Below are 25,509 nucleotides of genomic sequence, written 5' to 3' on the forward strand. Positions count from 1 at the left end.
CGCCAGTCTCACTAATGCACTGAACTGGTATTCCTCCTGCCAACCCCCACCTCTTTATATTAACTTCCATTCACAAGAGATAGAAGCCCACATGCTTTAGGACTCAGCTAGCCATTAGCTGCTTAGGGTTTAGGAAGAAAGGTCTGCCCAGGGTCATATTGTTGCATTATTGTTCCCCATGGGAGGTTTTAAACACTTTACCCTTGAGGCATGTGGTACTGGCTACTGTCAACGTCTCATAAGACTCGACGGACCACTGGCCTTATGCAATATGTTCATTCCTCTCTTAAACTCTCCTCCCCAGAGCCAGGATTCTGGAGCTGTGACTGGATCCTGAGATGCTGCAAGGTTCACTCAGATTAGTGGCATGCACAGGTTTGGTTTGCACCAGTCAGACTCTAGTTAGCTTGGGGATGAGGGTCAGAAGTTTGGGAAAATTCTAACAAAGTGTTGCGTTGAATGCTGCCACAATGTGGTTTAGCAAACAGAGTCCACAGGAAGAGCCTGCATTCTGGGGAGGAGTGATGGTTTGAGTCCCGATGTCAATGCTGTATACCTGGGCTCAGCAGGCAAAGAGCACCTGGACTGTTTGGATCTGGAGCTGCAGGTCCTAGCCACATGCGCTGACCTCAGCATTTTCCAGAGGTCTGTCACAGTGTAACATGGAAGGACAATACTCCTTATGGCCCATGAATAACCAACACCATAGGAGACCCAGAAGAGCTGTTATGATCTACTAGAGCTGGTTTCTGTGTTATCAATCCTTGTACGGGGAAGCAAGGCTTTGCTAGGTGATCCCTTTGGGAGACAGCTAACAGCAAGGCACAGAGAAGAGTTACCCCATTGTATCTTCATTCTGCCCGCTCCTTTTAGGCTACATCTATACTGCACACCACTGGCAGCAGCGTGTAGGGTATGCGTAGCTACATGCTGCAGTGAAAAGCAGGTTGTGTCCACACCACGATGTGTAGCTACACGGGACAGAGAAAGGCTGCCGGACCCTCTCCTGCAGCAATGGGAAGGCAGTGGGGCACTACACTGCCACAAGTCGCAGTGTTAAGGAGGGAAACAATACTTGGATGTACAGAGAGCCATGTAGGCTACATAACCTGAAGCTCTGGAGTGTCTTTATATGCCTAAGTAGCGCCTCAGTGTCTAGACTGCTATTTATACCCATGCTAGGGGTGTGTGCAGTGTATATGTATCTTTAGACACCGCAAGTGCTGCAGCCAAGTGGCTTTTGCTCCAGAAGCTTTCCTGGGAGAAGCTGTGATTGGACCTGGGTCCATTTCTCCTGCACAGTGTGTTTAGCTGGGTTTTGCTCTTGAGCTCATACGGCTGTGAAATCCTGGCAGGGCAGTTTGGGTTCTTTCCCAAGATACCGTGCTCGGCCCAGACTACTGCTGCTCTCTTCTCTTGGCTAAGACCACTGGGTTTTTAATAGCTCCTCTTTTGGAGCTGGGTCCAATTTCAATAGTGACCATGCTGTGTGAGTTTAAGTCCCTGTTGGATCAGAAAAATCCTGACCTCCTGCTGGCATCTCTCCCACAAAGGTTCTGGGGTAGCCACATACTGGCCTGCTCTCAAGAGCCTTAGACACTGGCATCGGAGGCAGCTCTGCCAGCCCCTGTCCTGGATCTATTGGTTATGTCTCTCTGCCACTTCGCTGAATTTTCTGCCTCCATCTCTACCTTGTGCTGTCCAGCCCCAAGCTGCCCCAGCCTCCTGAGTCCTTACCCTGCTCACCATCTTCCTGGAACAGCACTGGACCACTTCAGATGCTCTTATTACTGCTTACGTTGTCTGGGGAGAGGAGAAGGGGCAGGAGGGCAAGGCACTCACCTTTCTTCCCTTAAGCTTGGAGATGAAGTCATGACCCCACAGCCCCCCACATCCCGTGGGGCGTGGAAGTAAGAGGGGAGCACACAGACAGCTCCCAAGCCTAAAATATTTTCTGCTAAGTCACCAAATGGGCCTGGTTATTTTAGCCTTTGTTAGGAGTCAAACTGCCATTCCCCCTCTGTTCTGAGCTTCTTGGGGTGACCTGTCTCAAGGAGCCCCCTGGCAGCACATCATGAACCAGAACCCAGTGCTGCCAGGATGATGTTAATACAGTCAGCAGTGCCCTGATCCCAGAGCAACTGGCTGTTGCTTCAGCTACCACTGCCCAAGAGCACTGCGTCACTGGAGGGGTGTCAGCAGAGGGGAATGCCTTCCCTGCCCTTGGAGCCAGCTAGCCAGGCTGCACTAGCGCTGCCGTCCTGCTGAAAGCCCGGCATTACCAGCAGCAGCAGTAATTGTGGGTTCCTCCTCTGAAGGGAAAACTTGGCATCCCTCCAGCGACATTATTTTCCAGTACCCTAGGCAGGCGTGGAACTGCGGCCCCCACCCCTGACTTCCTGTCCACCTGAATGGACTTTACAAGGCAGCAGCCTTTCCTCAAGGGAGTCTGAGGCAGAGATGGTTAAAAAAAAGAAGTCACTGCTTTCAATCCTGACAGTTTTCTGTAGCAACTTTGTCCTGCAGCTCTCCCAGTCTGCACCTTTACAGCCACTTTATAGGAACTTTCCACCCTCTAAGAAATAGGAGAGGCTGAGCGGAGGGAGAGAACAGGACTTACAGACAGAAGTTCCGATGATTCATCCTCTTCTCCTTCCTCCCGATTGTCTTCGATTTCCTCCATCACTTCGGCCTTTGCCTCCGCCACCAGCTCGCGCAGGGCTCGGTTGCTGGTGACCTTGTTAACGAAGGAATGCTGCAAACCCAATCACACACGTGTCAGAAAGACTCCCACCTCTGAACCGGCCGTGTCAGAGCACACTGGGGCAAACAGACTCAGTTTATTTTCTATTTCTAGTCAGTTTCTAAGGCCCTCGCCAGCTAGCTAGCATTACCAGCTTTCCTAGGTTGAAATAAGCCCAGTCTGCCCTGTTTGGGTCCTGGATTCAAATGTCCCGCCAGAGATCAGAAAGCCTGGCAGTTAAAGACAGTTTCAGCCATTAGCTGTGCCTATTTGTGGATACAAATCCAGAGCTTTACGTTGTTTTGAACTCAGTTTTGTGTGGTATGAGGGACTGCATGTGGATACAAATGTTGTAAACACTACACAGCCTTGCAAAATACAGCGTTAACATTTACCAAACAGAGCCACAGCTGTATTTAAACAAAAGGCACTTGCTGCAGTCGTGATACAGTACGATGCCCTCTCCTTGACACCGAACGACTCGGGAGCAGAATCTCAGGTCTCCGTGATGCATGCATGGTGTGGGTCTCATCTGAAGGAGAGCGGCATCTTTAAGAACCATATGTATAAACAGAGTGGAGGGATGTGTAATGGAAATTGCAGTCAAATCCCTAGTCACACACAGAGCGTAGATTTGTGCTAAGCTTCATCAAGAGGCCATGGAGTATATTGTATACTTCCTGTTATTGAACAGGGTAAACACAGCCCCAGTCGAACTTTTCTGGGTGGCAAACCACAGGCTAGTGCTCTCTCATCCACTCAGGGTTATTAGGCCAGAACTATCAATTTTCCAGATCAGAAGCTGATTTAAAGAGGCACATTACATACCAAATGAAATGCTCATCAGTCAAACAAAACCACATGACTGACCATTGTGTAGAGCTTGAAGCATCAAGAAGATACGCCAGCACCATATACAAGTTATTCAGATAGGCGGTAAAAAGCATTTAGCATTTTAAGTTTTTGAAGGCTGAGGGTGGGGATGTGAATTTAACTTCGAACAGCATCTGCCACCTTGGCACATCTAGGAAATCAGAGCCCATTCCTGCTTCCATTAGAGTCAATCGCAATTTTGTCATTGGCTTCAATGGGAACAGCTTTCGAATGCTGTGGGGCCCAAAACGCAGCAGGCACTTTCCAAACAGAGGATGAGATTGTGTACTCTGGAGCAGGGACAACCTACACTTTGATTGTTAGACTTCGTTATGGATATTCCGTACAAAAGGTCAATGCTCCTGAGTGAAGCAGCCAGACGTCAGGAAGCGACAGATTAAGATGGCCTGTGCATCCTTAACACTGACCCGTCTGCATCTACATCACGGAAGTCCATGGTACAGTCAAATGCCATTCCCTCCCCTGGATCCTACAGCCATCCTGGGCTGGACTGCGAACTCTCCAGTTGCTGATCAGCCCCACGCTCTGGCCGTTGGTGTTTAAGCATTCAGATTATTTTCTATTTCCAGTTTACGGCAGAAGCTTCTCCCTGGACAATCCCCCTCAACTAGGTCATCTGGCAACCATTACTGCAATATCTTGCTCCCTCCAGACATTCAGGTGACCAGACAGAATAGTGTTGTCGGAGCTAGCCCGAAAGGCACTGCATGCCAGTAGTGGGCGCTAAACAACTTGCAACCTCTACCCCAAATACTACGTACGTCACTTCCACTCCTTACTGATCTTTGGGTAAGAAGGACCCCCAAGCTAGGGTGACCAGATGTCCCAATTTTATAGGGACAGTCCTGATATTTGGGACTTTGTCTTATATAGGTGCCTATTACCCCCCACCCCCTGTCCCGATTTTTCACCATTGCTATCTGGTCACCCTACCCCAAGCATTACTCCTAAATTATTGTCTGTTGCACAAGTGCACAGGGTATTCTGGTCATACCAGAGAGTTTGTCCAGACACAGCCTTTCAACAAGCAGACACATGAAAGCTCATAGCTCAAAGCTCATGTATAGCTCAGTCTGCCTGTAAGAGGGTGTTACCAGCACAGCGAGAAACCTGGAGACGTACAAGTGGACTAGAAAACTAGGGAGGACCAGTAAGTTTGGCTTAAGACAAGGTTTGGGATGTGCACAGGTTACTTAGACATGTGAAGTGCTTAGCAGACTCCAAGACAAGCTAAACATGCAACACAAAGGCCAGTCTGAAGGGGTCAGCTCTCTTGAGGACATCTGCCTACCTCCAGTAGCTGTGCTGCACTTGGCCGAGTCTCAGGGTTCTTATCAAGTGCCGTCTTCAGGAAGTCTTTGAACTCTGGGGACCTTAAAACACATAATGATTGGCAAGGAACTCCCTGGATGGAGTCTGCATAGCACACGGTACAAACAGCTGAGCCCAGCATCACTGGGAAGCCACAGCAAAGAGCTTCCGTGCTCTCATACGTGTGGGAGTCATTTGTCTTCTTACCATTTAGAAGGGCAATTGAGAGTGGGAGGGTCAGACTTGGCAATCTTCAGCAGGACTCGCATGGGGTTGAGTTCATGGTGAGGGGGCTCTATCTGAGCCATTTCTATCAGTGTTATACCCAGGGACCAGATGTCGGCCTTGTAGTCATAGGGAGTGTCCTTCATGGTTTCACACATCACCACCTCAGGAGCCATCCTGCGAGGGAGAGCACAAGGGGGAGTGAGGACTGTCCGAGGCATCCTGCTACCAACACAAGCATGTTTCCAAAAGTAGCCTGACTGCATACAAGCCCCAGGAGTCAGTATTTAAACCATCTCATTGATCTGCAGCACTGGACCTTCACCTGAAATAGGACTTCAGAGCTAGCCAAGGGGGAACAGCAGCCTTCCCACGGTTTGACAAGACCCATATTTCCCCTCCTCCTCCCCCATTCCCAGATCGGCTGAGACAGCCTAGGCAGTCTGTGAAAACCTCCAGGGCGGTGACATCTGGCACGGATGCTGCTTCAGACAATAAATTAATGCTCATTGATCCCATTCCTTCAGCACAAGGGTGATTTAGAGATTAAATTCCTAGAGTGAGTTGTGGCTCCCATGCACTTGGAGCTGCTTCAAAGAACATTCCACCATATGTGGTGGGGGAGGAGGAACGAGAGAGAGCACATGTCCCAGATTCCACCCACTTCCAAGTTGTAGAAATTGCACTGGGTTTGAGGGAGGGGTGCCATTCCAACAGAAGAGTATTCTGAAGAGCATTTCTGTTCATCTCCAGCTGCCCCAACACACTCCTTGATGCCCCTTTACGATATACACAGTTGGGGAGACTCTTGAAAGCAGAGAGGGTACAGAACGGGTATTTTCGTTATTTTTTTCTTAAGATTTCTGAACATATGCTAAATCCTCCTATCCACACTCGATAAGGCAACCTGGTTAAGTGGACCCTATGTTCATCATATCCTCGTCCCTAGCAAGACAATGTTATACTCCTAGATTTCTGGTCTGACCTCCAAAAGGTGCTGAGAATGCACAGCTCCCACTGAATTCACCTTTCAACATAAGGCTGCTGAACAAGCCAGTTTACTCACCAGTAAGGGGTCCCAATGAAGGAATCTCGTCTCTGCAAAGTTTTAATGTTTTTGGCAGACACTCCAAAGTCAGCTGCAAAGAGATTAATCACATTAGATGCTCTAAAAGAACCAAATCGTAAAGCAAAGCCAAGAGTGCCATGCAGTATGAATATGCATCCTCTCTAGACCAAATACTGTGAATTAAACATACCTATGAGTTCCTTCCACCTGTGAGACCCTAAGAATATTTCTCCAGGTTAATGGACCTCTTTGCAAGACATAAAAGAGCAGATACTCCATGCAAGCCCATTTGCCAAGTCTCTTAGAGGCACAATTTGTTAACAAGAAGTCTGCCTTATTTATGTCTCAAAAGTAAAAGTCAAAATTACCTCCTTTCCCTTCCCCACAATCCAACAAATGGTAATTATTAAGTGACATTAGCCATCTCCCTCCTGGTTAACAGGAAGAATTCTGTGCCTGCTACAGAAGAGACACTTTAGGCAGCACCAACCAACTCAATAAGACTCCACAAGCAACCTCATGCCTTGGGTGTCCCTAAGCCTCTAACTGCCAGAAGCTGGGAGTGGATAACGGGGATGGATCACTCAATAATTGCCGTGTTCTGTTCATTCCCTCTGAAGCACCTGGGATTGGCTACTGTTGGAAGACAGGATACTGGGGTAGATGGACCATTGATCTGACCCAGTATGGCCATTCTCACAACTCTAAGAGGTCATCAGTTTTGCTCTCATTCCAGCCCAGCCCCGTCTCTGTGGTTCTTATTCTCTTTGGAAGATTCCTTCCCCCATCCCATCATATATCCCTTAAGGAGCTGAGTTAGAAGGGTCAAGTGATTCTGGGTTGCTGATTGAATGTGGCCCACAGGAAGATTTAAATGGTCACCTGTTGCCTGTTCACTGGTTCCCATGTAATGAACTGGAACAGATCTCAGTCCTGTTCCCAGACACATCATAAAAGCCCACCATCACTACCAGCACCATCATTCCTGTTGGCAGCCTCAAGAGAGAGGCCTTGTACAATACGGGCTGGGCTGCAGAGAAAGAATTGCCTCTCATCCCTAGGGAGTAGAGGGAGGTCAATTCAACTCAGGCTCACAGCATGTTGGCAGAGCAGCTCTTCAGGGAAGCTTGCCCTGCCTTGTGCCAGGCCTGCTCTGTGGATAGAGGAATTAGTCCAGTCTCCAGCCCTGCCAGTCTGGCACATTACTCCAGCATTGATATTCCCCTGGGAAAGGGGAGACTGTAGAATACTGCCTGTTTTTGCATTGCACATGTTTCACACCCAAAGTACAATTTCTGGGCATCCCGCAAGATGCGAAACAAAACAGAAACAGTGATTAAAATAACAGAAGAACCATCACTGCAAGGAGCGACTGGACAGAAGAGAGATGCCCTAAACGTAATACAACTCTGTTCCTTTCCCTATTGTAACCACAATTGCAGAACAGCAGGAAAATTCTGCACCTTTTATGCAAGTGTTGGCATCACCTGTGGTACATTTTTCAGAGGAGAATTCATAACGCATGATCCAAAGCCGCTGCCTGACCCTGAGTGACTGTTCAACAAGCCAGTGTGTTACAGTACCCATGAAGACATTCGGGCGGAAGACCTGGTGAAGCAATTTCCTGAAGGATGTGCAAGCCAGACCAACACTCCCTCACTGTAGGAAGTCCCCTTACACGATAGCTGATGGGAAAAAAAGAGAGACATGCTCCCCTTCCTCATTTCCATCTCCCATTTGCTCAGCTGCCAAACCTGAGCTTCAGGTTAAAGAAAATCTATAGAGCAGCAGGTTTCTGAAAGCTGAGGTGCAGCCAGAAGGCAGCCGGCTTTGCTCAAGCAGCAACGTCTTTATTCCTTCCAACTGTCTTGCTTCCGTTCTAGTCTTCTGCCCCAGTAGTGGGCAGAAAGCTTCCCAGCATCTTTATTTCCACCAGGTATTAAGTAAACTCCTCAGATTAAACACACTGGCTAGTTTCACAGCAGATTTTGCCTCCCAAGCGTGTATCCTACTGAGTGACATCAAGCCGGCCCCCTTCCTCCTATAACCATACCCAATAGATAAGGATGAGAAGCAAGGCTTCAGGGCAAGAGACCCTTACAAACCAGTGCACATTACCCCTCTCCCATTGGAGGAATGTTTTGCATTTGAAAAAATGTTAACCTGAAGTTTTGTTTCTGACGTACAGATAACAACCAAGGCTTCTTAAAATGTGGCTTGTAAGAGACTGTGCACAATTGCTAAGAGTTTATTACAATACAGTCACAAGTACAGCAACGCTACTCAGGGGAGACTGAATCGCCACCAATTCAGAATTATACACCTAGCAAGCATGCACCCATCTTCCCTCACTGTGACATCCCCAACTAAAAGCTCACCGAGTTTGATATCTCCATCCTGGGTCAGTAGTACATTGCCTGCCTTTAAGTCACGGTGGATGATCTTTTTACTGTGGAGGTAGACAAGAGCCTCTAACATCTGGCGGCAAATCACTTGAATCTGGGGTTCCGTCAGGCCTCGATCCAACTCTGCAGAGAGACAGCAGTTAAACCAAGAGGGGATTAGAGAGGCTTCACTTGAGCAACAGATGCAGCCTGTGACCCAGAGACTGTGCAGCAACCTGTATATGGCCACTATACATCGGTTAGGTCAGTGGGACACCAATACAAATCGCTCCAGTATTGAGAAAGTTAATTCCCTAAACTCAGAGCACAATATTCCCACATGCTTTCAGAACTGGTGTTCTATTGAACTCCCTGGGACACACACGTTGGTCAACTGGCATGAGAGCGTCACAGATGGCACACACATTTCCCTTTGAGGGAAGCCTATAGATCAGTCATCCCTGGAATCCTAAAAGGGAGTCTGATTTCCCACCTTGAGGGCTGGACAGAAGTACTCACCACTGGTGCACTGTGGAGAGAACAGACCTGAATTCTAATTGCAGGAGACACCAGAATCTGCACTGAGATACTGATTTGCACACTAAGGCAAGGAGGACTGCAATCCCTGCCCCAAACAGTGAGAAGCTGGCCACAAGGAGAGACATGACCTGAGTGGTGCTAGGCCTAGTCACCAGACACGTGCACAATTCATACAAATTTGTTGGCCCAATGGTAACGACAGCAACCTTCTCTTTCTGCAGCTCGTTGAGACGCCCAAGAAACAAAGTTATGTTCCTGTGTGCTCTCCCTCACCAATCAGGGAGATCCTCACTCTATGACCTTTATCGCAAGGCACCATCTCAGCAAACCGTCTACCTTGCAGAATGTTGAGAAGAGTCAGGCCTCCACTCCCCTCTCCCCACCCAGCCTCCTTGTGTTAAATCTTCCCTCTGTGCCCAAAGTTTAGTAAAAAAATCGACAACACTGGAACCTGCAGATCCGGGCAGCTGGAATAGATGTAGCTGTGTTCCAGGCAGCTAGAAGAGCCTATTGTACACCAAAGGAGGGGGCAGACTCAAGGACTGAAGAGAGCTTATGTTAAGTAGGACAGCCATTCATTCAAAGCCAAGGAACTTAATCGCAGAATCAGAGAAAAGATGCTGGTTCAGCGGTTTTGTTTTTCTTCCTACTTTTCCACCTCCCGCTTCCCTTCAGTAACTCAAAGCTGGAGATTTTCAGTGACCCTCAGCTAAGAGCCTGGCCGAAGCAAGGCTTTCAATGCACAGCTGTTCAGGAGCATGCTATCAAGACAAAGTCAAAGGCAAATGTAAATGGTTGTGACTTTCTCATTCCCCTGTCTTCCAGACCACCTCTACTGTTAAGAAACTCTTAGTCAGACCCTCTTGGGACTGATTTACCTACATGGGCAGCAGCCTTTCCCGATCCCCAATAACCTATTGAATATACCCCGATACTGGTAACCGTGGAACTGGGAGATTATGGCAACATCACCATCTCCTGGTTTATATGGCCAGGCCAGTCAGTTAGGATTTTGTAATACCTATTTCCTCCCTCCCCCATTCTAAACCAAATTCTCTGCAAGGCTGGCTGCCTGGCTATGAAACAGGAGATACCAGGCCTGATCAGACAGGAGTCTAGAGCCCCAAGAGACTTAGCATCCCTAGTTTCTGTTAGGTGGGTTGGAGCTCTCCTGCCCCACTGGGACCCACCACTCAGTTGGAAAGCTCAACCATAGCAATTCCACACCACAGCCCCAGCACTGAGAGTGCAGCTTCGCGGTAGAGAGCGCATCGTCCCTTATCAACTGGGTGTCCTTGCCCCCAAACACAGATGCCAGGCTACCATAAGATATGGTGATTTGGACACCACAGCGGAACACTGCAGTTCTTTAGGCAAGTTTCCTGAATTAGGCACAGGTTTCCGATTTGCAGACTGGGAACTGAAAGTGATGGGCTCAGCACACTTCTGCAGGAGAAAATAGTCAGATCTTCATGACCACTGGGGAAAAAACCCCAGGAGAAAGTGACCTAAGTCGAGGTTGTGACCTTATCCCACAGCCTCCAGATGAGCAGAGACCAGGAGCACTGCTGTCACTCCCCGACAGGGGGAGCCTCTTTTAGGGAGGGACTGTGGCTTCATATAGGTTTGTACAGTGCCCGGCACAATGGGGCTGTGATGCCAATTGGGGCTTCTGGCTGCAACTGTGCTACTCTAGCTGACATCAGTATGCTTCATAGCAATCAAAGGCCAGCTCCTCTCAATGGGAGGCAGGGCCCACATGTGGAAGGGAGGAGTTAAAGTGGTGGCTTCATGGCATTAATGTAAGTCTCAGTCTACTCTAACACTAGCTGTTTCGATGGATTACTGACGCCAGGGGTAGAAAGAGACTCCGTGAGACTCAATGTCAATGACGCCCAGATTAACAGCTAAACCCCTTTTCCTTTTACTGCAGGGCTTTCCTTAGGCGCATACAATTGACACGGCATCAGCATGCTGTATAAAAAATGGAGTCCCAAAAGAGACCTCCTCAGGCTGAAAGTATTATAGGCACCCATCCCCCCTTAAAAAAAAAAAAAAAAAAAAAAAAAATCACTCCCACCCCACTGCTTGCCAACACTGAGCAATCTATAGACCACGCAGCAGAATGACACAAGGAGCTAGGAAGATGCCCAGAGGTTGCCAACTTAGCCAACACGCAGATTATGGAGAAGAGGCAGAGGCTCCATAGTTAAGGCTGCAGCAGGGTTTCTATTTAGTTACACAGAAAACCACAACCCACCCCCCTACAAAAGCCATGCAAGAAGCCACGCCTTGGGAGGATAGTGGAGGATGTCACGTCTGCTGCTAAGGAGCACAAGAACATTACGTGGCGGGGGGGGGCTGCCCTGCAGTCCTTGGCGTGCTGATTTCTCTGTCTCCGACATGTCCCTAGTCAAAGTAAGGATATTGATTTGCAGCACTTACCTAGCATGACGGCATCCACTGCCCCACCAGGGCAAAACTCAATCATGATCTAGCAAAACAAAGAGAGAGGGGTTAAAATCAGTTATAAAGAGATCTGAAACCTGTATTTCTGAGTACAGCCCATGTGACAGGGAAAAGGGAGCAAAAAGGGCTTGTGCTGGAGTCAAAACTACTTCCGCCTCCCCACTCAGACAAGGCTAGCTTTTGCTAACCCTCTGTCCTGCTCAGATTTATTCACCACTCCGGAGGCAGCACAGAGACACTCAGTGTTTTTTCAAAAAGAAAAGGAGTACTTGTGGCACCTTAGAGACTAACCAATTAATCTCTAAGGTGCCACAAGTACTCCTTTTCTTTTTGCGAATACAGACTAACACGGCTGTTACTCTGAAACCTGTCAGTGTTTTTTGTTAGCCAGAGTTTCATTCCTGATGCTACAAAACCGCAAGTTCTACATATGCCATGTGCTCCTGGAGTGAGAGATCTCCCAGGCGATCATGGGACAGAATCCACATGGCACTCTGTTGTTCCCGACAGAAAGGATGCACACACGCAGAGCACATCCCTCCGAGAGCTTCCCTGAGGTCCCCACGGCCCACAATCTTAGGAAGCAGGACAGAGCTTTACTTGGCTACAGTGAAGGAAGTTTTGTTTTATTATTATGCTGACACACACGTGAATCAAAGCCAGCCTAGACCCCCATACCTGGAGGCCCATTTGGAGCAGCCTTAAGGCTTCATGTTTGTTTACAGCTTTTGATACAGCAGGGGCTGTTCCAGGGCGGTGGACTTGCCAACAGGATGAGATAACTGTCACAGCAGAGAGCTGACGTGGCTGGAATTACTAGATCACTTTTTTTTTTTTTAAAGGGGCTTTTTTACGTTTGGTTTTGATTGCTCCACAGTTAGCAGCTTTCTCCTGGTTTTATAAGTGATTTAAGGAAAAAATTTTCAGTACAGAGCTGTAGTAACTGCCAGATCTTTGTTACCTCCACTATGGAGGATATACTACGTATCGGCTGGTATCCCCGCATCCTCCTGCACCATCACCAAACACCCTTCAAGGCCAAGTCCCAGAAAGTTTGGTCAGACCCAGCTATGTCACTCAACCATGTGAAAAATTCACACCCCGAGAGATATAGTTTAAGCTGACCTAAGCCCTAGTGTAGACAGCACTAGGCCACTGGAAGAATTCTTTCTTCGAACTAGGTACTTCCTCTTGGAGAAATGGATTTACTACAGCGATGGAAGAACCCTTTCCGTCTAGTACAGACATAGCCACAGTGACTAACCTTCTGGCATCCCCTCACCCAGTGCTGCTGCTTAATCTGTTGATATGATCACTGCTGAAGAGCCAGGCCCTGCGCCAATAGCCCAATGGTGAGATAGACAAGACAAATCTCCCACATGTGCTACAAAGCTGCAGCCACCAGGCTAGCCCTCCTTGCCGTGCTGCTCTCGCCGCAGCCAACATGCTACTTGCAGGAAGTGCCAGCAGAAGCCATGTGGATACCATATTTCCATGCAGAAAGCTAAGAGGCTTTCCAAATTGACCAGCAAACGCTAATACGATTGCAGCCTGGCTAGTGATTTACTCCTCGCTCAAGAACAAAAGCCTCTACATAGTAGGATTAGACACAAGAATGGATTAGTGACATTTGAGATTATGCCTCAGCGTGCTGCAGTGCTAGATGATCACACAACTGCACCCTTCAGGAGATCCCAGGCAAAGAAGCTGCAGCATTGGAGACTCAATCACATAAGGCCGCTTTACTGTATGTTAGAGAGGGATCTCATCCAGGTTGGTGGGTCCAAAGTTGGGCCACCCAAGCCCACTGGCACTGGTCTGCAGACTGCCTGGGTTTCCAGCCCGGCCTCTCACACCCATCCATCTCAGTGAGAATGCTTCAAACACCGTACTTCAAAAAGAGCTGCTCTGTGCCAACAGCGCAGCTCCCCAGAGCAGCCCAACAACCACAGCATGCATTCATGGGACAGAAGTGGGCTCAGGTAAGCAAAGAGTCCATTTTCAATCTTTCAGGGTCTGAGATAAGAGTATGGAAAGATACCTTGCACTATAAAACCACCCTGACTGTGTCTCTTTTCACATCCTGGTACCACACAGGGCAACATGCAGAGAGGTTTAGTGGCCAGAGTTTGCTTCTGAGGACAATAACCAACTAAGCTAAGCCCCCTTTTAGATGGGGCGACTGAGGATGGAGCGGAGTGACCTACAGCTCTGTGTGGAGCCAGGCATTTCACGCTGAGGTAATACTGATCCACACCGCTTTGGGGAAGGACACTCTTATGGTTAAAAAGCACAGGACTAGGACTCAGGAGATTTGGATTTAATTCCCAGCTTTCCAACTGACTCACTGCGCAACTTTGGCCAAGTCACATCGCACTCCTTCTGCCTCAGATTGCACAGGTGCGCAATGGAAATAATGCTTCCCTGTTTTCGAGACCACCTGAGGTATAATTCATTAGTCTCTACAATGCTTTGAGCTCCTCATACTGAAGGTGCTATAGAACAGAAGAACTGCAACACTGGGTCAGACCAAAGATTCATCTAGTCCAGTATCCGGTCTTCCAACAGTGGCCAGTGCCAGGTGCCCCAGAGGAAATGAACAGAACAGGTCATCATCAAGTGATCCATCCCCTGTCGCCCATTCCCAGCTTCTGGCAAACAGAGGCTAAGGACACCATCCCTGGCCATCCTGGCTAATAGCCATTGATGGACTTATCCTCCATGAACTTATCTAGTTCTTTTTTGAACCCTGTTATAGTCTTGGCCCTCAGAACATCCTCTGGCAAGGAGTTCCACAGGTTGACTGTGCGTTGTGTGAAGAAATACTTTCGTTTGTGTTAAACCTGCTGCCTATTAATTTCATTTAATGATCCCTAGTCCTTGTGTTATGAGAAGGAGTAAACACATCCTTATTCACTTTCTCCACACCAGTCATGATTTTATAGACCTCTATCATATCCCCACCTTAGTCATCTCTTTTCCAAACTGAAAAATCCCAGTCTTATTCATTTCTCCTCATACGGAAGCTGTTCCATACTCCTAATAATTTTTGTTGTGCTTTTTTGCCCTATAGAAGGGAAATGTACTACTTTGTGTCCCTTACAATCACTGTACTGAGTGCCAGCTGGCTCTCTGGAGTCAGTGAGGAAATTACCCTGGACCGGGTTAAGAGATCCACGGCAGATGCAGCAGCACGAGGCAAAGGCGTCTTCACCTGCAGAATTGCGAGGAATGAGGCAGAGGAGAAAGTGCCAAAGGGGAAAAAGCACTTCCCCTGGACTGAGCATTAGAGGGCAAACAATCCAGAATGATGGGGACTGGCATGGAGTTTTTTAGCAGTGGTACATTCAGTCACGTAATGGGGAAGGATAAGATGCTAAGGCTATTGAAAAACAAGAATCCCCCTCTGCTCTTTCCGGGAGCAGCAGTGTCAGAGCAGGACCATCGAGAAGGGATTGGACTCCCTTCATTCAGACAGCTCAGCACCACTTACATTGCTTTCATGAAGAAGGGCCAACCAGAAGCTGCCAGTAGTTCCTTGTACCACCAGGCAGTACACCTGGGTTCAGTTCTTGGACCTACCTTCACCCTGGGGTTCACAAACCTCGAGCTCAGCCCAGGAGAAGTCAGTATATAAGGGTCAGTTCAGATTCCCAATGAGCAGTCACCAACATGCTTCCTGCGCTGTGCCAGAAGGTTCCAGCCACATGCAAGTCCTGTTCTGGGAGCATCCATGTTTACTTTTGTACTTTGAATTCTTTGAAGCTGTAAATGGCAGGGGGCAGAGCTCCAAGAAGAGATCGGAACTCAAAGCCCAGCCCTGAGGCACTTACACCTGTAAGGAGTCCCACTGACTTCAATGGGCAGAGCAAGTTCTGAGCATCTCACAGTCAGCCCCTTAGGGTATGTCTACACAGCAACTAGACACCCACTGCTGACCTGTGCCAGCCGACTCGGGCTGGGGCTGAGAGGCTGTTTCACTGTGGCATAGAGTTCTGGACTTGGGCTGGAGCCCTGGCTCAAGGACCCTGCAGGGTGGGAGGATCCCAGAGCCTGGGCTCCAGCCCCAGTGCAAACATCTACACAGCAATAAAACAGCCCCTCAGCCCAAGCTCCATGGGGCCAGCCCCAGGTTTTTCTTTGCTGTGTAGACATACCTTTAGACGCCTGGATGTTAAACTGGTTCCCAGACCACCCTTCTGCTGGGTTACACCTCCCACTGAAGCATTTACGGTCAAAATACTCTAAAGCATCCTCCCTCAAACGCAGTCACCCTTGAAAGAGAATGGAGTGCCACAGAGCCAGTCAGCTGACACAGGTGGGAAGCGTCATCTAGGGGGTTCTTGTGCAACAGGAGCCTGCCGTCACTCCAGACCCCCAGAGTTCCCTGGGAATGGATACTTGTGTTCCCAGCACAGCGAGTGGAGGTTGTTCTATAGGTTTGGCCTGAAGAGAGATTACGAGTTTGTATGGGGCGGGGGGGGAGCAACAAACCCAGCTTTGTTTGGATCAATATTTGATGTGTTTGACCTTTGCAAAACCTCATTTTGGTTTACAGTATGAGAAGGGGAGAAGGCAGAGAAAGCCAGGAAAGTTAATACATCTGAAACACAGGCTGAGCACAGAGAAAGGGGGCGGGGGAAGGGAGGCGGGGAGGAAGAAAGCCAGACAGTGGGAATCTTGGAAGGTTTAAAAAAAAAGTATGCATTTTCAACTAGGCCGGGGATGCTAATGAATAACTAAGGGTCGGGGCTGGTTGGTCTAAACATCTAGAAAGCATTTGTGCTCCTTTCAGCCCTGAAATCAGAGTTTAAACAGTCCAGCTCTCACAGTTCCAAATGCATGAAGTCCAATGACCTGAGTTCATCTTTTAGTGCTGGATACACTATCCCATACATTCCATCCCACAGAATGCAGTGGGACACACACACACAGGACCAGCCTGACACAAAATAAAAACCCAGGCATCATTACTATTAATAAACTGAAGCCACATCGAAAGCCAGTCCTGGATGTCTCCAGGAACTAAGACTCTTGAACTTGAAGCCATGAAAAGAGAGAGGGTTGAGGAAGGTGGCAAAAAGCAGGATTTGGACATTACACAGACAGGATTTAAAGCACGAAGGGTAATGATCTCTCAGTCATTCACATGCCACAGGGCAGGCACCCTGGTGGTCCGATTTAAATGAGGTTCTGGGCAAGTTTAGACAGTTGTAAAAAGAATTGTTGACAAGAGTCCATGTTTCTGCACACTGATTATGCCTGTAACTCATTAAAAGACATTGGCTACAGATTAACCCTTTACTCAGTTCTATTTTCACCTGTTTTGATAAGCTAGCTAACTGTACTGTATTTTCTGTCAATGTCACCCTGCAAATCACAGGTAGCCTGGTACCACCTCACTCCATGAATGATGCCAATGTTAATACCCTGTTTGCTCCCATCTCCTCCTCCCTGCCCTGTGCCATGCTGACTTGTCTAGATATCACACCCTCCCCATGACACGCCCCCCTTAACTCTCCCCAGTCCCTTTAAAAAAAAAAAAAAAAGAAAGAAAAACCCTCACTAGAGAAGAGTTTAATAATAATTCAAAAGGGGGCGGGGGTTAGGGAGAGAAGAAAAATCCACTGCCTATTCATCCTGCCCTCTGGCTTCCCTCAGGCATCTTTCAGAGGGCAAGCTCTTTAGGACAGGGACTATGCATGCTGTATGGTACAAAGCACATGCCTGGCACTTAACCCTTCAGCAACAAGGCACAGCGGCCTTACAAAAGGCACGATAAACCAGGATTCTAGCCACTCCCTAACCAAAAGCCTACAGGTTTCGTACAGACTGCGAACCGAAGATTCAGCATGTGCTGTCCAGTCACCTGCAGCCCTAATGGTGTCTTGCAGAAGCCAGCCAGCAAAGGCAGCAGTTATTCTACAGAGAGGTCACTCAATATTTATAATCCTTGGCAAGCACAGGATCTAATGCTGTTAGGATGCAGATTGCACAGCCTTCTCAGGAAGCTGCCTCCTAAAACTACAAAGGTTGGTTTGGAGATGTGGTTAGCCGCCGCAGCGCCCCCCGCCCCAAAATCAGGAGTCTCAGAGTCAACAGTAGAGCCAACAAAGTCTGGGCTGGCATTCTTATGAGCAGTTAGGAGAGGGGCTTTGGCAAACATCCTGTTTATAATAATTTTTTCAATGCAACAAGTTCAGGACTTCCTTAGCAAAACCTGCTGGGCCCATCTACGGGTCTGAGCTCCAGAAGAGGAAATTTAGCCTCAACAATAGCTTTTTTTCCCCTTTTCACTCAAGTTGTTAAAGCAGACACAAATCTCGTGGGTTACACTCTTCAGTCTTTGATTAACACTTTGTATGCTGTAAATGCAGCACCACCCAACTACATGCTGTGTTTGTATTTGTTTTCATCACAGAGGGACCCAAGAGACAAAAGACAGACTGCTGACAATATACTGTTAATGTCACCAGAAATCACAAGGACCACTGATACAACAGAGAGTCTAGAGAGATCTCTTTACTGAAAGTGCAACAAGCAGTCTCTTGTCTAGCCCTGGCACCAGATACTATGATGGGGGCTTTACCCCCACCACCTTTACCCCCAAATTACTTACACACACTCGCGCAGCAAGGAGAGTATTTCAGACTCTTGTAGCCACTACAGATGTTGATAGGTTGCAGACAACTGCACAGACCTGAGCAGGACGTTGGAGTGAAATACCTACAACACTGATCTAGTTTTCAGTTTAATGGGAAGTCCTGCACCAAAGGGGTTAATTTTGTCCCCCAGAATCAAGCACATGGGCACAACCTACCTTTTTTATGATCACAAGGGCGAACAGACTCACCAGAATCCCGCAACAATAGTTAACTTGGGCACCTGTTATGTGGGAGATCCTGTCTCTGTCGCATGTTGGTGCCAAGCAAGAGCCCTCCCACGCCCTCTCCTGTGCACTTGGAAAGCTTCAGGGAAGCAGCAGGAAGGGGATTTTAAGAGGATCCAAAGAATCCACACGCCTTCCAAGTTTTTTCAAACCGCCGCAGAGCACCTGTCCCTCCCCTTGCTCTTTGCGCAGCCAGCCAGCAGCTGTATTTACACAGAAAGGGCCACAGGAGGGACACATTTCCCATATGGTAAAAGTAAAGCTCATCACTCCACCACATCACCCTCACCCCCCCCCCCCCGCCCCCCAAAAGTGCACATTTAATGTCAGGAGCACTTCTGACTCAATGATTATAGAGCTCGTGCTGTGTTACAGATCTGTTCCTTTGCAGAAAAAGTAACTCTCTCAATATGTAAAGAAGGAATGGTGTATTGGACCACCTGGGCTTTCACTCTGGTTACAGCCCCATTAGGACTCTTCAGATTTGGTAACAAAGAAGCCAGAATAATCCTCATTCCCCAAGCCTGCAATAAGTGAACACACCCAATTTTCCAGCAAAGCTGATGAGCACACAAAGCCCAGTAACTTGCTCATGCTCACACATTTCCAGGAGCTACTCAAATCTTTAATATAGGGCCTCTGATTCCTAGGGGTTTGCTGAAGTCACGCTAGTGCTCTGAAAAACAAACACTCACAGAGGACAAGTGTCGCTTTCTGCCTTTACCACTGCTTCTACTAGAAGCTACAGTTCATTGGTGCCCTGTCACAAAAACACTTTAAAAATGTTCTGCTCCCATCAGGTCACGGTTAAGGCCAAGTGCTCCCCAAAACAATGTCACAGCTAAGAATGAAGAGTAAACCGTGTTTTTTCTCACCCACCAGCCACTGCATTTGCCCATGCAGAATGGGTGTGGAACGAATTTGATGGAAGAAGTTGGGGGAGGAGAGGAAGCCTGCCAAAGGGTTTACAATGAAGAGACCCAAACCTGCAAGTCATCAGATTCTTGCATGGTTTCTGGTTTCAGATGAACTTCCTTTCTCTTTCACAGAGCTCTCTTGCTCGCCCCTTCCATCATCCAACACAGAGTAGGAAGTAAGCTTCTTTATAAATGGTTTCAATCTTCCTGAAGCAAGTTTAGGGAGCTCATTCAGCTCAAGCGTAACTGTTTTTTCTAGGGTATGTTTAAACTCATGTATGTAGCTTCTCTCTTTTTAAAAAAGTTTGCACTTATTTTGCCTATACACTGAAAGTTCACATGGTGAGGAGCAGCTGATGTCTCTGAACTATCACTAGTAGTTGTAATTAAAGTTGGATTAAATGAGCAAGATCTGCCTCTCAATTAAGCCCACTCCTTGAGCATTTAAGAGGCATGAAGGGTCACATAAGCCTATGCACTGAGCACCTGTGGTCTCCAGGTCAAGGATGAGCCATGGTGGTCATTCAAGACTAAGCAGGGAGCGCAGAGTCAATAGAACAGTTTCTGCCCTGCTATGATGCTGCAGAGATATTATCTTTGTGGCTGAACATTAAGCAGACTATTGCATCTTAACAGCAACACTGCTCTGGAGTGTCAAGGCTGCTATTAGATAGTACAAACTGTGCTAGGCAAAGTGACAGCAGCGTTTAAAAGTTCCAGGTCAGCTCCCTTCATTTAAGCATTTATTATTGAGCAGTTCACAACTCCTGGGTGCTGGATTGTGTACACCCCCAGGCATGAATTCTCCTCATCCCCAGCCACATGGGCTGAACAGCAGTAACTTCCTCTGCAGAACTGTGCTGAGGTTTTTAACCTTTACCGCTATCAGCGGGCTGCTTTTCGACTACAACAAAAACAATAAGCAGCAGCATCCTGCAGCTGTGTGTGCTGCGTGGAGCGGGGTTTGAAGCAGAAGTCGTCTGTGCCTCTGTGCCACAGCCACCTTTCAGTGCGGCATTCCCATATTCTTTGCTATACTACTGCCAGGCCTATGTGGGAAGCTTACGATCTCCCCTCATCACATAAGCTGAAAGTGCTCTGGGCACCATCCCTTCACCTTAGTCATGTGACACTATCAAACTCTCATTTATCTGGAAGGCTGGAAAGTGCCAGCATTCCAAGGGTTAATTTCTAGGGAAAGGGGAAACCACTTGATGGGGGGGGGGGAGGGGGAATGTGACAGTGCAGTGCAGAGAATCATCTGGTGCCGCTGGCTGCAGATTCACTACCCCAGTATAGAATGTTTACAGCCTTCTAAGTAAACACACAGATGCTGCCTTAGGTGGTGATGGGAGAGATGCGAGGCCCATGTTCTCTGACTCATTTACAAGCTCCTGCTGTTAAAGCTAGGAACTGCCCCATGTGCTGCAGTACGTGCTTCATCTTCATTTACACCTATACAGAAATTAGGCTAAATTAATCATATACTTTCCACCTTCCCCCTTTCTTAAGAACTCCCACTAAGCCTGCACCGAACTCAGTAGCTAGTTACGTCTTGTTTTAAGGCTAGTTCCCACGTCATTTTTCCCCTCTCCCACCCCAACCTGGGCAGTGTTAATATTTTTCACGCTGAAGCAGCTATCCTTTAGGAGACCATGTTGCCACTTCAGATCTGGACTAAAAAACAAAAGGAAACCGAGTAGCGGGAATGATGAATGGCAGGGGAGAGGAAGAGACAGACACTCGTAATGACAAAAAAAAAGAGTGAATGTTTGTCTCGTGACCTCCAGCTCAGCGGCTGTATCTCGGCCTGGAAGGCATTCACCCGTATTTCCTGTTGTGCCTTGAAAATCAGCAACCACTGATCTTTACAGCCAGATGGAGTGATCCATCTGTTTGAGCAGCAACAATCCTGGCAGGTGTGTATAGGGGGAGAGGATAAAGAGATGATCTATTTCTCCAGCCCTGCAGGGAGTTTACCCACACTCCCTTACCAAGTCTGCTTGAATCCACAAGACTGTTTAATTATAGGCCGGGGCAGTATTTCCACAACAGTATGGCTGCGACCTCAGCCCAGAAGCAGCAGAGAATAGAAGATCCTTCTCGCCTGCACAGTTCACTGAAGTAAAGTGGATTTGAAGAGGGGAGGGGGAAGGAGGGAAGAGTCAGGAGCACATGGTACTGAGGTGCGTTAGTAGCAAAATGTGTTCAGTGTTGTAGATCTCAACAAGAGCTGAGGTTTCCTGGCATATATCACACCCGCTTACTGGAAAAGCAGAAGCAACACAGCAAATAGCAGCAAGCCCTGTGATTCACAGACCTCTATTATGCAGTGCTGAGTTAGTCAAGCCTGAATAAGGAACCCCGATTCAGCACATGTGCTTTACAGCAGGACAAAAAGGTAGATGGGGTTCTCTCGGGAGTCCAAGATAAGGGGGCCCAGACTACCTCCAAAGTTTTTGGTGTCACAGGGGAAAACAGATAACCGAACCCTAGATTAGAGAGAGTATGATGGGGGATGAAGGATCAGAAGAATGGTCAACAGGGATTTCCACCTACTAAATAAAAAAAGCCTTTTGGATTTGTTAAGAAAAAGTTAGCACATGTGACTCCATTTTGGTTTGGGGCCCACCATTGTTTAAATGCCAGCACATCATACACCAGGAGGAGTAATCCTTAGATACTGAATCCCTGTGAAAATCCTCCTCCTTGTCTCCAGCCTGCCTTGACTCCCAGTAACCAGGTGTAATTTGTAGCACTTGTGTGCGTGTCCTACCAGGTGTAATTTGTAACAGATTCCACTAAGTGTCAGGAATGACGCTGACAGAACATCCTCTTCCTGTTCTGCTGCTCGGGAGAGATTCTTCCCATGAACAAATTCAGAAGGGGGGGGGGGGGCCTTGGTGCTCTGCTTTCAAGTGTTGAGACGCAAAGTACAGTTCTGCTCTGAAAAGCAACTTCCTGGGTGCATGTGTCAGCATCCTCTCTGCCAACATCAGCCACTAACATCTTCACCCCTTTACACACATTAGCAAGGCAGAGCCAGCACCGCTGAGTGAGAGCGGGATTCCCCTCCTCCTCGTGTACATCAAGCTGATTAATGCAATTTAGTAAAGAATTATACCCAGGCAGCCCACTGAAAGCACAGGGTCCTCAGCAACATCTGTAATCCCTTATTACAGTAATGATATTGTAGAAGTAAAGAACCCAGCTTGACTCTCAGAGTCCAGGCTGCATTTGCAGGGGTGGTGGTGAGAACATTTTCACTTACAAAACTGAGCACGTTTTGAAAAACAAGAGACAAGAAAACTCCACAAGACCAATGTTATGTGGCATCATTTTTCCAACTGCAACCTCTAAGCAACATGAGGGCAGGGTCTGCTTTAACGGTAAAGAGACGGTCCAGGTCCTCCTTCCACTGTAAGAAGATGGAAAGCAGGAGGACTAATAATATACCAGGGAAAACACTCTTAAGCAGTGTCAGTTTGGGTGAAAACCACGAGTCTTGTTCTGTTGATTAAATTTCAACAGCCCAGTGGCATTGGGTAACACCCGGTTGGTTGCCTTGGTAATAATCATCCCCATCATGGGTGAAGTCCTTCCATTTTCATTTCTAACAATGGAGTTCCTCTGATTGCACCATCTGTGATTAACAGAAAGTCACCCCGCTAGCTTCAGAGGGGAGAAAAGAAAAGAAAAAAAAAAAAAAAAAAAAAAGAGAAAGATTCAGAGTGATAAAAGCCATTCAATCCCTGTAAACAAGTCGCCATCTATATCTCAAAAGAGGACTGGAGCTCTCTGGCACTGCAGTTAAACTATGGAGAAAAAGAAAGCAAGTGCAAAAGATTTCAGTTGCAAACCTGGCACCACCCTTCTTCCTCTATTAAAAAAAGAGTCATGGCCTTTGGTCCATTCCTTCTCCCCTCCGCCCAGTCATCCTGCAATGCAAACATTTCAGACCAGTGTCCCCGACACACTCTGGGTGCAGCACGCATTCCCCTCCCACTCTCCCCAGCTATACATAAAGCTGGAGGAATTCACCTTTAGAACAGTATCCTCTATGTGAACTATCCCAACCCACTGAAAACATTTCCTGCCTTAGGTGCAGGACAGAATTTCCCTTCATAGCACCCAGCCCAGGAAAGGATCACGTTTCCTGGCAAGCTCTTTACACAGAAAATGCTGGCATCCTTTCACCACTTTACCAAAGTGACTTGAGGTATTCGTGTTGGCAGAGGCAGAAGGTGTGGTTCAGAGGCAGACCACTCTCCAGCAGGCTGTTGCCCGAGGGGACACCATACTAACTCTCCCCTCTAGACTCTGCACAGACACAAATTAACATCTTTCCTTAACCCATCCATGATGCTCTTTCAGCATCCATTGACAGAGGCTGGGAGGCACTGGAGTGATGGGAAACAGGTTGGTCTCCAATCAAGGAGAGGTCAGGCCATCTCTAGGAAGGGGTGGAGTGGGGGCGAGGCTGGGGGGCAAAGGGGTGGGGTCGAGCACCTATGGGAAAGAGGGGAAGTCGGTGCCTATGGTGTGTGCGCGCATGCCCACACACACACTACTGGGCAGCATTTCATGATGGGGTCTGGGGGTGCAGAAATTAAAATTTCTGTGGAAAGAAAGTACTTGCCATTGATAAAATGAGAGGGCAAAAGTAATGTTCGCATTGTGATACAGAACAAGCAGACTGAAGGAAGCAGACAGCCTGCCCTCCTCTTGGCCTATCTGGCAGAGCAGTGGTTCTCAAACTTCATTGCATTGCAACCCCTTTCTGACAGCAACAATTACTACATGACCCTAGGAGGGGGACCGAAGCCTGAGCCATCGCAAGCCCTGCCGCCCTGGGTGCGGGGGGCCAAAGCCAAAGAGCTTCAGCCTCAGGCCAGAGGCCTGTAACCTGAGCCCTGTCACCCAAGGCTGAAGCCCAGGGTGACAGGGCTCAGGCTTCAGCCCTGTGCCCCAGCAAGTCTACCGCCAGCCCTGGTGACCGCATTAAAATGGGGTTGCGACCCACAGTTTGAGAACCTCTGTGGCAGACGCAGAATTATGAAGCTGGGCAGTTCTGCCAGCTGCCAGAGGAGACACTCCATTTATCTCAAACTCACCCGCCTTAGAAGGGTTGTTAATAACGCAAGAGAACATCTTTTCCCCCTGCACACTGACTAAAAGCTAGTCTGCTTCACACTGCTACAAGTTACACCCCAAACTTTATTCAGAGTTAACTTTCCTCTTTTTCCCAAACACCTGAACTATCTTCTTCAGGAACATAGGAGAGCATAGAATACTAAGTTGTCGGGTTTTAGTTTTAGCAACTACTGCTCACATAAACTGGCCTCAAATTTGATTGAATCCACTCTCTGTTTTTTTGTTTTGTTTTATTTTTAATCACATAAGCATTGTTTTCATTACTGAAAGTCAGTTTTGACTTTGTTACAAAGTCCAGGGGATCTCCCTGGTACCTTAAGCCACATTCCTTCCCTCAATAAAAAAAAAAGAAAAAAAAAAAGAGTCTGAAGTCCAAGGGTTAAACTCCCATCAGAAGGCGAATGAATAGATAGAAGAACACATTCCTGCACCTGCTTAGCTTGGCACCTTCACTGGTACTCTCCTGTTAGCTGCTTTCCTAATGCATGCCGAGGGCTGGAAGAGAGGGGTGCCAGTTCCACTGCCTTCAGGCTCTAAATCTGGCCCCATATGATGCTCGTGAGCTGTTGGTGAACCGTCTGGCACATTGAACAACAAGACAGAATGTTCTTCTAAGAGAGATGCTATAGCTCACCAGTAAGTTCCCAAGCAAGAATGTATGGCCTGTTTTATGCAGGAAGTCAGACTAAATGACCATAATGCTCCCTTTTGGACTTAACAGCTATGAATTTGCTTACATAGCCCCATGCCCCCACAGGATCTGCTCCAAATGGCACAGGGGTTGAGAGAGTCTTTCATGAACTCTATTTCATAGAATTCTGCAAGGTCAGCGTCACACCCACGCAGAAATGCACGAAGGGCCAACAAACAATCAGCATCCACTCCACCCCATCAGCTGCACCCTCCCTCCTAGG

General features: G+C 47.9%; 1 protein-coding gene across 1 annotated transcript in view; it reads right to left on the reverse strand.

Moving 5' to 3' along the window:
* The window catches only part of STK10 (serine/threonine kinase 10), a 72,944-nt gene that overhangs the window by 17,679 nt on the left and 29,756 nt on the right, over positions 1 to 25,509 (reverse strand). Inside the window, exons 3-8 of the mRNA XM_037906216.2 lie at positions 11,612 to 11,660; positions 8,621 to 8,770; positions 6,240 to 6,312; positions 5,156 to 5,350; positions 4,929 to 5,010; positions 2,621 to 2,755 (exon numbers count right to left, since the gene is read on the reverse strand). Coding sequence (XP_037762144.1) covers positions 2,621 to 2,755; positions 4,929 to 5,010; positions 5,156 to 5,350; positions 6,240 to 6,312; positions 8,621 to 8,770; positions 11,612 to 11,660 — 684 coding nt within the window. The remainder of the gene's footprint in view (positions 1 to 2,620; positions 2,756 to 4,928; positions 5,011 to 5,155; positions 5,351 to 6,239; positions 6,313 to 8,620; positions 8,771 to 11,611; positions 11,661 to 25,509) is intronic.

Source organism: Chelonia mydas, chromosome 8, assembly GCF_015237465.2.
Source record: "Chelonia mydas isolate rCheMyd1 chromosome 8, rCheMyd1.pri.v2, whole genome shotgun sequence".
Lineage (NCBI taxonomy): Eukaryota > Metazoa > Chordata > Testudines > Cheloniidae > Chelonia > Chelonia mydas.